This window comes from Mercenaria mercenaria, unplaced genomic scaffold (assembly GCF_021730395.1).
Source record: "Mercenaria mercenaria strain notata unplaced genomic scaffold, MADL_Memer_1 contig_4414, whole genome shotgun sequence".
In the NCBI taxonomy this organism is placed as follows: Eukaryota; Metazoa; Mollusca; class Bivalvia; order Venerida; family Veneridae; genus Mercenaria; species Mercenaria mercenaria.
Genome location: NW_026462641.1, coordinates 47475 through 61073, shown reverse-complemented (window position 1 = coordinate 61073; position 13599 = coordinate 47475). Strand labels below are relative to the sequence as shown.

Here is a 13599-nt window from a genome sequence, read left to right as displayed (position 1 = left end):
ATATATTTTTTTGTTGACTTATAATTATTTTTAGAATTACTTCCCTTTGTTGTTCCTATAAGTAGCTTATTTTGTATCTTTTTTATTATTGGCCATATGGAAAAACCAACACCATTTTTCTATGGTACAACATTCTAGTTCAAGTATGTTTTTGACACGTTATAAATGAATGAGGATATTGTAAGATCCTGCCTTAGTCATTGTGTTTTCAAATTTCAGAAGAAGAAAAGTAGTTTAGCATTATGAGGTGCTCCAGCAGCACTTGTGGTGCTGAGGGGCAAGGCAAATTTTGTCCAAAATGTGGATCAAAGATGGTTGAGGAGGAAAAGACGGATATTGTAGTAATTTGTAATGGTAAACTTGATGGGAAGCCTTGTCAATCAGAAATAATACCGGGACAGAATTTCTGTACGAGCTGTGGAACCGAAGTTGACCAGTCACTGTTCAACATTCAAGAGGAGAGATGTAGTACCGGTAAGTGCAGTAGCCTGGTCTCCTTCTCCCTGGGAAATCATTTTGTGCAGAGTGTAGTCACACAAAAATAAAACAAAGTGAGTGAAAAGATACATGTTACATTGTAACAGCCAAAATCAATATACTATTAGATTTGATATTTCAGTTTATGGCATTATTGTCTTCTGCCCCCAGTAGGAGGGGTTATGTAAATTCTATCTGTGTTACTTATCTGTCTGTTATTTTTTTCTCTGTTAGGTAATATCTTTGCAACCACAGGCTACCAAGGGGAATTTACTGCATCTTAAATTACCATGTTAATAGAGGTTATATAGCAATAAAAGATACTGCTCTTTTTTTTTTCATTTAAAATTTATTTACTTCAGGACCATTTTGGTATACTTTTTGAAAATTCAGTCAGTCATGGACTTATTTTTTTCTCTAAAGTAAAAGGGGGATGAATATTATGCAGTTAATGGCAAGTGAAACTGAACAGAGTGACTCACTGACTCTCATATTCCAGCAGTTCTGAAACAAGTCTGCAGAATAAATACTCTACTTAAATTTTCAAGTCAACAGCTAAAAAATATCCATAGGTCAGAGGTCAAGGTCACCCCTGGAGATCAAAAGTTAACAGGGACTGTTTAACTCTTCCATCCATCAAGGGATTTAATATTATTCAAGTATGACATGCAAGACCCAAACCCCTAGTGGAAAGGTCAAGGGCACAGAGGTCAAAGATTTTATGTCATTGCATTGACATTCAAATAACTTGGTATAAACATTCAACATAACAAGCTGATGTGTCATATGGACTCGAGTAAAATTGAATTGTGTAGTTTCTTCAGAATTACTTCCCTTTCATATGATGTATGAAGTATTTCATTATATTTTTTCTCAGTTTTCTCACCAATTTAAAAATGAAATGTTATTTATTAGTAAATAATTTTTGTATTAATAGATATTTTAAGGCAATTAACAACTGTAGCTTTTTAGACATTCAGATTCAAGTCCAAACATTTTGCATTGTAACATGATATAATTATATGAGCCGTGCCATGGGAAAACCAACATAGTGGGTATGCGACCAGCATGGATCCAGACCAGCCTGCGCATCCGCGCAGTCTGGTCAGGCTCCATGCTGTTCGCTAACAGTTTCTCCAATTCCAATAGGCTTTAAAAGCGAACAGCATGGAGCCTGACCAGACTGCGCGGATGCGCAGGCTGGTCTGGATCCATGCTGGTCGCATACCCACTATGTTGGTTTTCTCATGGCACGGCTCATATGTAGTGTTTCAGGTTATTCTGTAGTTGAGATAACTTGTTTAAACAGTATTTATTGATATATCATGTACATAAATCACATGCATTCAATCAAGTTTAAAATAAAAATAGTCCAAAGGATCTGAAAAGATACTTTCATTGAAAACTTATACTAATTAATTTCTTTGAGATAATTAGTCCCTGTTATAGAAAGAAATGGGAGGAAAGTGCTAAAAGTATATAACTTTATCTCGAATATTTTTATCCCTATAAAGGGCAGCATATTATAATCGATCTGTTAATCTGTCAGTCTGTCCATCCATCCATCCCTACTTTGTTTGTCCAGACTATAACTTAAAAAGTCTGTGAGAGATTGACTTCAGGCATACAATATAAGTAGATGACAATATAACTCTAGTGTCAGTTATTTTTGAGTTTTGTCTATTTTCATGTTGTCCTTGTACTTTGCTTGTCTAGAGCATAAGTTAAGAACTATGCAAGGGATTGACTTCAGATTTGGTTGATGACAATAAGGAGGAGTGCAGTGTGTAATAACCATAACTGTAGCAGCGGTAATTTTGGAGTTATGTCCCTTTCTGATGTTCTCAGTATCCAACGATATTACATTAAAATTAGAGAATAATTACAAATGCAGTGCACAAGAACACAAATAAATAGTCCATTTGTGGTGGAATGGGCTAAGGAATTGGTCATTAATACCTTTTTCAGTGAAGGAAATTTGAAGGATAGCAGATATGTAGCTGTTCAAATTCTCATGTGGAACATATTAAAGCAGGTTTTTCAAAGATGAAGACCTGGATATTAGATTGGCTATGTTGTTAGGTAGATTGGTGAATATATGGGTTGGCGGCATAAAGTTTTTAATTTCCATTCAGTATCTCAAGTTAGGGTTGAGTTATTGATATGATACTTATCAGTAGAGTCAAGGTCACTATTGCTAAAAAAATGAAGAAAAAAATTGTTCTGATGGTCAAGGCAAAGTGATTGTTTGTGCTCTATAACTTTAGTATGTTGAGGTATTGAAATGACACTGAGCCTATAGGTTGCTCATAGTTAGACCTATATCAGGATTGCATTTGGGTTCATTGGGTTAAAGGTCACTATCACTAGAAATAGAAAGAAAAGTTTTCGCACAATAACGTTAGTTTGTGTTGATGTATAGAATTAAACTTGGCCTGTATGTAGCGTATAGAAAAACCAAGGTTGGTATTATATATAGGGTCAAGTTCAAGTCAGTGTAACTTTATTAATCTGCATACTTTAGAAAGTTCCACCTTGGTGCAGCGGGCTAAAGTGTTGCCATGGGCTATTGCACATTTTGTAATGTTAAACAGACAGGTAGCGGTTCAAATCCCAGTCTGTGCCTTACTTTGAGTCTATGAGTCCCAGAGAAAACCTATGAGCCCCATCTGAATCAAGAACATTCTTGAATCATAATTATTTGGACATTGTTGAGTGGAATAAAAAAAGCACACTAATAAATTTTGACCACAATTTTTTTTTTCAATGGTGTGAGCACAAGCAAAGGTCAAGATATCTAGGTCAAGTTCGAAACTGGGTCACGTGCCATCAAAAACTAGGTCAGTAGGTCAAATAATAGAAAAACCTTGTGACCTCTCTAAAGGCCATATATTTCATGAGATCTTCATTAAAAAAATTGGTCAGAATGTTCACCTTGATGATATCTAGGTCAAGTTCGAAAGTGGGTCACGTGCCATCAAAAACTAGGTCAGTAGGTCAAATAATAGAAAAACCTTGTGACCTCTCTAGGGGCCATATTTTTCATGGGATCTGTTTGAAAGTTGGTCTGAATGTTCATCTTGATGATATCTAGATCAGATTTGAAAGTGGGTCACGTGCGGTCAAAAACTAGGTCAGTAGGTCAAATAATAGAAAGACCTTGTGACCTCTCTAAAGGCCATATTTTTCATGGGATCTGTATGAAAGTTGGTCTGAATGTTCATCTTGATGATATCTAGATCAAGTTCCAAACAGGGTCATGTGCGGTCAAAAACTAGGTCAGTAGGTCTAAAAATAGAAAAACCTTGTGACCTCTCTAGAGGCCATACTTGTGAATGGATCTCCGTGGCCGAGTGGTTAGAGTCATTGACTTCAAACCATTTGCCCCTCATTGATGTGGGTTCGAAACCTCATTTGAGGCGTAGAATTCTTCACGTGAGAAAGCCATCCAGCTGGCTTACGGAAGGTCGGTGGTTCTACCCAGGTGCCAGCTCGTGATGAAATTATGTACGGAGGGACACCTGGGGTCTTCCTCCACCATTAAAGCTGGAAAGTCGCCATATGACCTAAAATTGTGTCGGTGCGACGTTAAACCCAACAAAATAAAATAAATAAATGTGAATGGATCTCCATAAAAATTGGTCAGAATGTTCATCTTGATGATATCTAGGTCAAGTTTGGAAGTGGGTCACATGCCTTCAAAAAGTAGGTCAGTAGGTAAAATAATGAAAAAACGTTGTGACCTCTGTAGAGGCCATATTTTTCATGGGATCTGTATGAAAGTTGGTCTGAATGTTTATCTTGATGATATATAGGTCAAGTTTGAAACTGGGTCTACTGCGATCAAAAACTAGGTCAGTAGGTCTTGAAATAGAAAAACCTTTTGACCTCTCTAGAGGCCATGCCCTTGAATGGATCTTCATGAAAATTGGTCAGAATGTTCACCTTGATGATATCTAGGTCAGGTTTGAAACTGGGTCACGTGCCATAAAAAACTAGGTCAGTAGGTCAAATAATAAAAAAACCTTGTGACCTCTCTAGAGGCCATACTTTTCATGGGATCTGTACGAAAGATGGTCTGAATGTTCATCTTGATGATATCTAGGTCAGGTTTGAAACTGGGTCAACTGCGGTCAAAAACTAGGTCAGTAGGTCTAAAATTAGAAAAATCTTTTGACCTCTCTATATGCCATATTTTTCAATTGATCTTCATGAAAATTGATCTGAATGTTCAACTTGATGATATCTAGGTCAGTTTCGATACTGGGTCACATGCGATCAAAAACTAGGCCAGTAGGTATAAAAATAGAAAAACCTTGTGACCTCTCTAGAGGCCATATTTTTCATGAGATCTTCATGAAAATTAGTGAGAATATTCACCTTGATGATATCTAGGTAAAGTTCAAAACAGGGTCACGTACCTTCGAAAACTAGGTCAATAAGTCAAATAATAGAAAAACCTTGGGACCTCTCTAGAGACCATATTTTTCAATGGATCTTCATGAAAATTGGTCAGAATTTTTATCTTGATAATATCTATGTCAGATTCAAAACTGGGTCAAATGAGCTCAAAAACTAGGTCACTATGTCAAATAATAGAAAAAACGACGTTATACTCAAAACTGGGTCATGTGGGAAGAGGTGAGCGATTCAGGACCATCATGGTCCTCTTGTTCTTGGTTACCTTCTATGCTATCTAATGTCAAAGAAATCTTTCACATATTCTGTTGCCAGACAGGAAGACCATGTACATTTACTTGTATTTTAATAAATTTTATTTTGTTCATTGAAAATATTGGAAGAGATTTATCGATCACAGATAAAAAAATCAAAATGGTATTTGAAATGTCACTGTGCTTTAATCTAATAATAAAACAATTTTTTTTATTATTCTTTATCTTCACTAAGTGTATAAACCTGTATCACATGCATAATTATATCATGTTATCGTATTTTACTTTCTTACCTCTTTTTTTTTTTTTAAATGTTGACATGAAAAATGAAACAAAAACTACAGTATGGATATTTTAAGATTTTTTGAAAATAGTTTTGTGTTTGTTCTTATTTAAATATTTTTTTTCCCCACAATATTGATACCTCACACATGGGGTTAATCAGTATTTTCTGAAAATTATTTCTAAAATATCCCTGATTTCTAGTTTCTGTTCTGGCTTTTTTTTGAAAAGTATGTAGTTATGCAGTGTACATGATCATAATATTATATGATGACTGATTTTCAAGAAATAAAATATAGACAAGTTTTAATATATATCTTTATCAGAAACAGTAGAGGGAAGGATGTCTCTGTTTGAGTATAAATGCAAAAGTGTAGGCTTTTTTTGTGACTTTTTAAATTTTTTTATGTACATCCTAAATGGTAATTACTGGTGAATCAGTCATTGTCAAAATGTATAGAGATTTTTAATTCATTCTTGGGTTATTGCCTAAAAAAGGCTAGACAGATTTATTACATTTAATTAGAGTAATAGCATTTAGATGATTACATTTATGTTCTGAATAGGTCAGACCACAGCTGTCAAAAATGATACAGAGTCTTCTGTAAATGCAGGCAGTGGGCAAGGGGAGCTGAATGAAATGAAACCAGTTCCTCAAGAAGTGAAAAAAATGGAAGGAGATTGCGAAAATGATGCTAAAAGTGGAAAGGAAGGCAGTCAGGAAGGAGACAAAGACAGATTTCAAGATGAAAATGTTCCATTTAAAACAAAGGACCAATTAGAAGGCATGGGCCAGTCTGGTGTGCAATGCAGCAAGGAAGAAGGCAAAGTGGATAACTCATTGCAGGATGGCAACACGACTTCATCAGGAGCAAGTGATCTAGGCGAAATATCTGGAAAGAGTACCGAGAATGCCTGTGGACATGTTGAAATGGGACCAAGTGCTAAGAATTTATCTGATGATACAGATACTTCACCAGGAGGTACAGAAGTTATAAATGGTGGAAATATTCCTGATGACAATGAATCAGATAGTGATGTTGAAATGATTGAAGAAAGTGAAATGAATGAAGATCAGGAGCAAGAGATAAATAAAGACTCTCAGACTGGAAACTTAGTAATAGTACCGTCAACTGGAAGCAAAGATCTTTCATCAAAGCTAGAACAAGTAAGAATAGAAAATGCCCAGACAGGAAATATAAATATTATAAATGAAAACGCTAAAACTAATGAAGGTGATGACAAAGGAACAGGAACATCAGACTCTGAAGATGACTCTAAAATTGACAGTGATGATTCGGAAATCAAAAATATTGAAGGAGCTTCACTCAGCACTGATACAAATAAAGTCACTGGAAATGTACAAGGGAAACGCAATAAGAAACAGAAGAAGAATAAGAAGAAAAGGAAGAAAGACAGAGAGGCTGGAATTCAGCAGAAGGAAAAGACAGATGATAAATCTGAGAAAAGTCAGACTGAACCAATCATAAGCAAAAAATCAACATCAAAATCTGCTACTGACCAAATAAATTTAGAAGTTATACAACAAGAGACAGCTGCTGAAAGTGCAAAAAAAGAAAAACAAGTTGAAAAGACTGAAAATGTTGGACAAGTTTTTGGAACAGCAAACTCTTGGAAAATTTCTCAAACATCTGATACTGTAAAGATATCTGCACCAAAAAAGTCAAGCTTATTTCAGTTAAACAGCAGTAGTGCTGATTCGAGTTCAACAACAACACAGACTCAAGCTGAAGAGCAAATGAACGAAGATCGTGATGATCCAATGTTAGGTCCTGATGCAGAAATAGACAAAGATGAGGATCAGACTAGTTCTGGAACTGAAGATGATACTGATGAGGATAGTGATACTGGGAATAGGCAGGAGGAGTGTGCAAATGGAGAACAAAATGGAAATTTAAAAAAAGATTTAAAGCACATAAATGACCTTGAAGAAACAGATGTTGATACAGGAAAATCTATATCTAGGAGGCAGGCGAAAAATAAGAAAAAGAAACAAAAGAAGAAAAAGAAGGTAATGATTTTCATAAGTAAAAATCACTTCTAAGTAGGCTGCATGCTTTACTTTAGAGAATAACCATAAAGTAACTCACATCTGACATTTGCCAATTATTTCTTTATTGTTATAATCCAAATAAACTGGCAATTGTTCATCTATAAAAATTGAATACAGTCATGTATTACTTAGTTCTATATTATAGTTGACTACTGTGCACATTCAGTTTTGTATATTCGGCCATAGAAATCACTGAATAAATAGTTAACTGATATATTTTAGGAAAATCCACCAGTGAATACAGGCAGTACTGCAGGAAACAAAGGAGTGACTACAAGGCAAGACCACTTTATATTGTTAATGATGTGTATTTATAATTATCATTCTTTTCATTTGGAACAGAAATTATATTGAACTACAAAACCATTTTTCATGCCATATGATAGTTAAGCTGATATTCATTCCCATAATTTTGTGCTTTTATGAGTCCAAACCCATTCAAGACTTGTGTGGAGATAGTCACTTACTAGTACAAATATTCAAATGTAACACTTAGTTCTTTGCCAATATCTTAAACATTACTTGAAGGATTTTTCAAAAAATTGGCATACTTTTAAAATGTTATATTGTTGATGTCAAAAATAAACTTCAATGAAATAAATTTAAGCAATCTCATATTAAATTTACTCATTTTGCAACCACACCCAATTTTTAAAAAGTCACAAAAACGCAAAAACTTGAAGTTTGAATTGAATTTTGTAAACAAATAAATTTGATTCTTACACAAAAACAAGCAATAAAATGTACATCCTAATATGACCAAACAGGTATATTTTTGTTTAAACATCTGCATGCAGTAGGTAATGTCAAGTTGAGCTACTTTCAGCTGTTGAATTAAAAGAAATTCTATGAAGTATTGTTGTCACTTAATCATCGGTGTCAGCATGGTCATTGGATAAGAATTTTGTTTAGGTCTCAAAAGCTATAAAAGTTTCCTATCCGTTTTCCTTTCTGTTCCAATTTTCTTCATTTCTTTCTTTGATGAAATGTCTTTATTTAACATGTTTTTATTTCCTGTATATAAGTTTATTATATGCATTTAACTAATATCATAAATTATTTTATTTGATACTAAACTTTACTCATCTGCCATATCGGTTTCAGAAGTTTCTCTGTGGTTGTGTCATATAGAAAAAAGATAAGCTCTGTAAATGAATCGAAACATGTTGATGTAAAAAAATAAAAAAAATAACACTTGTCATTCAATTTTTTACCTACATGGCAAAAAATCTAATGTGACCAGTATAGGGGACTACAGGTTCTGTCCATCAGTCCATCCGCAATTTCATGTCCAGTCTATAAATCTGTCATTCATCGAGGGATTTAAATCTCCTTTGGCACAAATGTTCGCACTATGATAAGACGGCATGTCATGTGTAAAACCCCTAGCTCAATTTGAGGTTAAGATCACACTTGGAGGTGAAAGGCAAACAGGGCTTTTTTCCTGTCTGGTCTATAACACAACAGTGCAAGATGGGATTTTAATATTACTCGTCACAAATGACCCCATAATAAGATGATGTGTCATGCACAACACACAAACCCATAGCTTAAAGGTCAAGGTCACAATTGGCATTCAGATTTTAACATGGCATAAACAGGGTCTGTTTCAGGTCAGGTCAATAACTCTGTCATTCATTAAAGGATTACAATATTATATGGAATAAATGTTTCCCATAATCAGACAACGTGCCATGCGCAAAACCTAGAACCCAGGCTCAAATGTCAAATTCAAAGTCTGGTCACAACGTCAATGCTTCGGTGGCATTTTGTCACTAATAGTGACAGCTCTTGTTATTAAAATATTTTGGCTACTTTTTATCCTTGCCATGTACTAAAATTTATTAAGTTGCCTTTAGAAAGAATATATATGTACTACTTTTCTCTTTCTTGTCTTTGCAATTGAAATATTTTTTTTATTTATTTTATAGAAGTGCTACTAGAAGCTCTGGTGAGAAATTTTCAGTAAAGTTCCATGTTTTGACAAGTGAAAATTTCCAGTTTGATCCTGCAAAGCACCAGGTTTGCATAGTAATGGGAAATACAGAAATGGGAGGCTGGAACAAAAAAGACAGACAGATGAAAGTTGAAAGGTAAAATTTATCAAACATTTTCATTAAATTATGTATGTTTTCTACAGAGCAGAAGGCTTAGAGAAAGTGACCTGTTCTCTAATATTTCTCGTCTGTGGTCTGTCATCCACCGTCCATCATCTTTTTATCTCATTTGAACTTTGTTCAGGGTGAACTATTATTATAGTTAGATGGTCCGACAAATTTTTACTCTGAAACTACTGGTCAGAATTACACCAAATATTTGGTCAGTAGCATCCTGGCATGGACCTCTCAAAAGTTTGTTTAGATTGTTTCACTTGGACCTTAAAATCCCTAAAAGTAGAAAAACCTTCAAATGACATATCATGAACCACTTTGCCTAACTTGGTCTGTAGCATCCTTATATGGTCCTCTCTCAATTTTGATCAAATGGTTTTGCATGAACCTTTTTAAGGGCTGACAGAGCTAAGACTAGTAAATCTTTAAACAACTTCTTGTCTTAAACCACATGAAGAATCTTCACTAAACTTGTTTGTAGCATCTTTGTATAAACTCTCTCAGATTTGTTCAAATGGTTCTGCTTGGTCCCTTTTAGGGAACTGTATTGTCAGAAATAAGAAACCCAGAGCTCCAGATAAGCTTTTGGTGCAGTTGGGTATTTACCCATCACTTTTTGTCTGAATTGGGTACTGGAAATCTGAACTGGGTAAAAAAATATAATTACCCGGTCTTTTCAGAAGTAATTGGGTATTTGCTAAAACCAATTTCATTGGTATTTCACCAATCTCGCACAAACAACTGAGTATTTTTTTCTTTAAATTGTACTGGATGACACATGCTTACAGCATATATCATTAACAAATCAATTAAAAATCTTCTGGATACTTCTGTTCCATCGCATTTTTTTGCACTTTGAATGCAGTCGGAGATAAATTCATCCACAATATCCCGAACAATGTGTTCACTGCAATATGTGCTCTCCCGATAAATGTCAGCCAGTATCGGTGACACTAAATCATTACAAACAGATAACTGTCTTTATTGAACAACAAAATGTCTTTCTATTTTGTTTGTTTGTGCTGCCATTTTTTTTCTGCAATCTCTTTTAGTACTAGAAGTGGCATAATACATTGTTACAAAGCATCCTAATAACACCTACCTGTGATTTTTCCGATAAATAGCAACCTGTTCTGCCGTAACATATAACTAGTCTGTTGTCTAGCGTTAAGTCTCGTACCCATTCTATAATACTGAAAATGTGATACGAAAGTGATTTTTAATAAATTGGGTATTAGGAATTTCAACTGCGTTTCAGTGCGCACACTGTATGAATTCAGTTGGGTTTTCTGCAACTTTAATTGCGTAAATACGCAAATACGCAGCTTATCTGGAGCTCTGAGAAACCTTTAAACAACTTATTCTCATGGACTACTTGAAGGATCTTTACAATCTTTTAAATGACTTCCTTGAAACCTGTTAATAGATTTTCACCAAACTTGGTCTGTAGCATCCCTGAATGGTCCTCTTCCAATTTGATACAAATGGCTTTGGTTGGCCCCTTTTAAGGGCTGCTAGAGCTGAAAATAGAAAATCTTGAAACAACATCTTGTCATAAACCACTTGAAGGATCTTCACTAAACTTGGTATGTAGCATCCTTCTATGGACATCTCTCAAATTTGTTCAGGCGCCACCAGAGCTAAAAATAGAAAACCTTTAAACAACTTCTTCTCATGGACCACTAGAGGATCTTCACCAAACTTGGTCAGTGGGTATCCTTATATGGTCGTATCCTCTGTGTGTGTGTGTGTCTGTGTGTGTGTGTGTCTGTCTGTCTGTCACAAAGCTTGTCCGCACTCTAAGTCGAACATTTCTCATCCGATCTTCACCAAACTTGAACAAAATATGTTTGCCAATAAGTCCTTGGCCAAGTTCAATAACTAGCCAAATCTGCCCAGGCACTTCAGAATTATGACCCTTGAAACTTGTTTTTGATAATCAAAGCACTCAAAATCTGATAAGGCAGTTGATGTCTTGGTGCATGGTTGACTCATATACTACTATTCAGATGATTAGGTAGTTGTGGGAGACATGCGCTTTTCTCAAAAGCAGCTCTAGTTATCCCCCGCCGATGAAATCGGGAGGTGGGTATTGAAATGACGTCCGTCTATCTGTGTGTGCGTGCCTCCGTCCGCAGCCATTTCTCAGTAACTAGAAGGTAGAATTTCATGAAACTTTAAACAAACATGAACCAACATACTGCGATGATGCCCGTCAAGTTTTTAATTGATTGGTCAATTTCCCTTAAGAGTTATTGCCCTTGATTTAATGAAAAATCCACGTCTGCAGCCATTTTTCAGTAACAAGCTGGTAGAATTTATAAAACGTGAAATAAATATGAACCAACATACTTCGATGATGCCTGTCATTTTTTTTTTTAATTGGTCAATTTACTTTAGAGTTATTGCCCTTTAATTGTTTAAAAATCTACAGATTTGTACATAACAAACCAACCAATTGGTAGAATTTCATTAAACTTCTTTCTTTCTTTTCCATGAACATTTATTATAAACATGTGAAGTTGTGTACCCACACCTGGTCACCACCTTGCCTTGGTCCCAACTCCAGCCCCCCACCCCCCCCCACAAAAAAAAAAAATAATTTTTCATTCCTTTTTATTAATTTTTTTTCAAACCTTCCATGAATATTTATCAACATGCAAAGTTGTACCATTCCCCCACCTCACTCCTCTGTCCAGTCATGCCCACCACCCCGATCATGCATCACCCATGGCCCCCAGAGCAGAAGATATAGAAACTTTTAAAAGACTTCTTGTCATGAACCATTCCACTAAACTTGGTGTGTGGCATCCTTGTACGGACCTCTCAAAATTTAGTGGTTATTCTGGTTACGCTTATCCCCATTTAGGGGCACCAGAGCTTTAAACAGAAAAACCTTTTAATGACTTCTCATAAACCAGGAGAAGCATCTTCATTAAACTTGGTCTGTAGCATTCTTGAATGGTCCTTGCTCAATTTTGTTCAAATGGTTCCGCTTGGTCCCTTTTTAGCCAGCCAGAGCTGGAAATAAGAAAAACCTTGAAGCAACTTCTTCTCAATGACATGAACTAACTGAAGGATCTTTACCATTTCTTCTAATGGCTACCCATCTTCGGGCTATGACAGCAAAAATTAGAAAAGCCCTAAATAACTTTTAATGAAACTGCTTAATAGATGTTAACAAACTTTGTCAAAAGCAAGTTAAAAAAGTTCATGGTCCTTATGATGTGAGCAGCACAGGCCCATCTGGGTCTCTTGTTAATATTTAAGAGAATGTCATCAAATCCACTGAAGAAAAGGTTAAATGGATCATATTAAGATACAATACCAAAAAGAGGAATTGAAAGGCAGTATGACTATTAGTCTGCTCTGAATATTTGTAGTTATCTCCCTTTTTGTACTTTTTTTAACTCGCTTAAGCACTAAGTGCAATTTGTGTCATCCGTCATTCCTTGTCAACACAACAATTTGACTATTTACACTCTAAAAGTCACAGTTTTGGTCCAGTGTAAATGAAACTTGGTCGAATGTTACCCTTAAAAAATTGCAGACAAGTTTGTTACTGGGTCATCTGGGGTCAGAAACTATATGACCTATAATTATTGATTTGAGGTCAGTACATCAAATGTCCAGTGCACAGTGACCAAATAATTTTGTTCCTTATGCAGTTTAACTGTTACTGAATGCATCAAAGGGGGCATTTTGTGTTCTACGAGCTCTTGTTTACCATATCTTCATGATACTTGGTCTGGATGTATGCCTATTTAAAATCTAGGAGGAATTATTATTATTATAATAATAATAATAATAATGATAATAATGACTTTATTTTATGAGGCAAACATATTTGGAAACCAGTCTTACATATGGGCCTCAACATATATACATGTACATGAGAAAGAATACATTAATACAAACGTATTAAAACATAATAAAATTACAATGAAATACATTTAACTAAATACATTTAACTAATTATACC

General features: G+C 35.1%; 1 protein-coding gene across 1 annotated transcript in view; it reads left to right on the top strand.

Moving 5' to 3' along the window:
- Positions 1 to 223: 223 nt before the first annotated feature.
- The window catches only part of LOC128553868 (E3 ubiquitin-protein ligase rnf213-alpha-like), a gene marked incomplete at its 3' end in the record, with an annotated part of 55602 nt that continues 42226 nt past the window's right edge, over positions 224 to 13599 (top strand). The window contains exons 1-4 of the mRNA XM_053535060.1: positions 224 to 474; positions 5999 to 7464; positions 7729 to 7784; positions 9438 to 9599. Coding sequence (XP_053391035.1) covers positions 243 to 474; positions 5999 to 7464; positions 7729 to 7784; positions 9438 to 9599 — 1916 coding nt within the window. The remainder of the gene's footprint in view (positions 475 to 5998; positions 7465 to 7728; positions 7785 to 9437; positions 9600 to 13599) is intronic.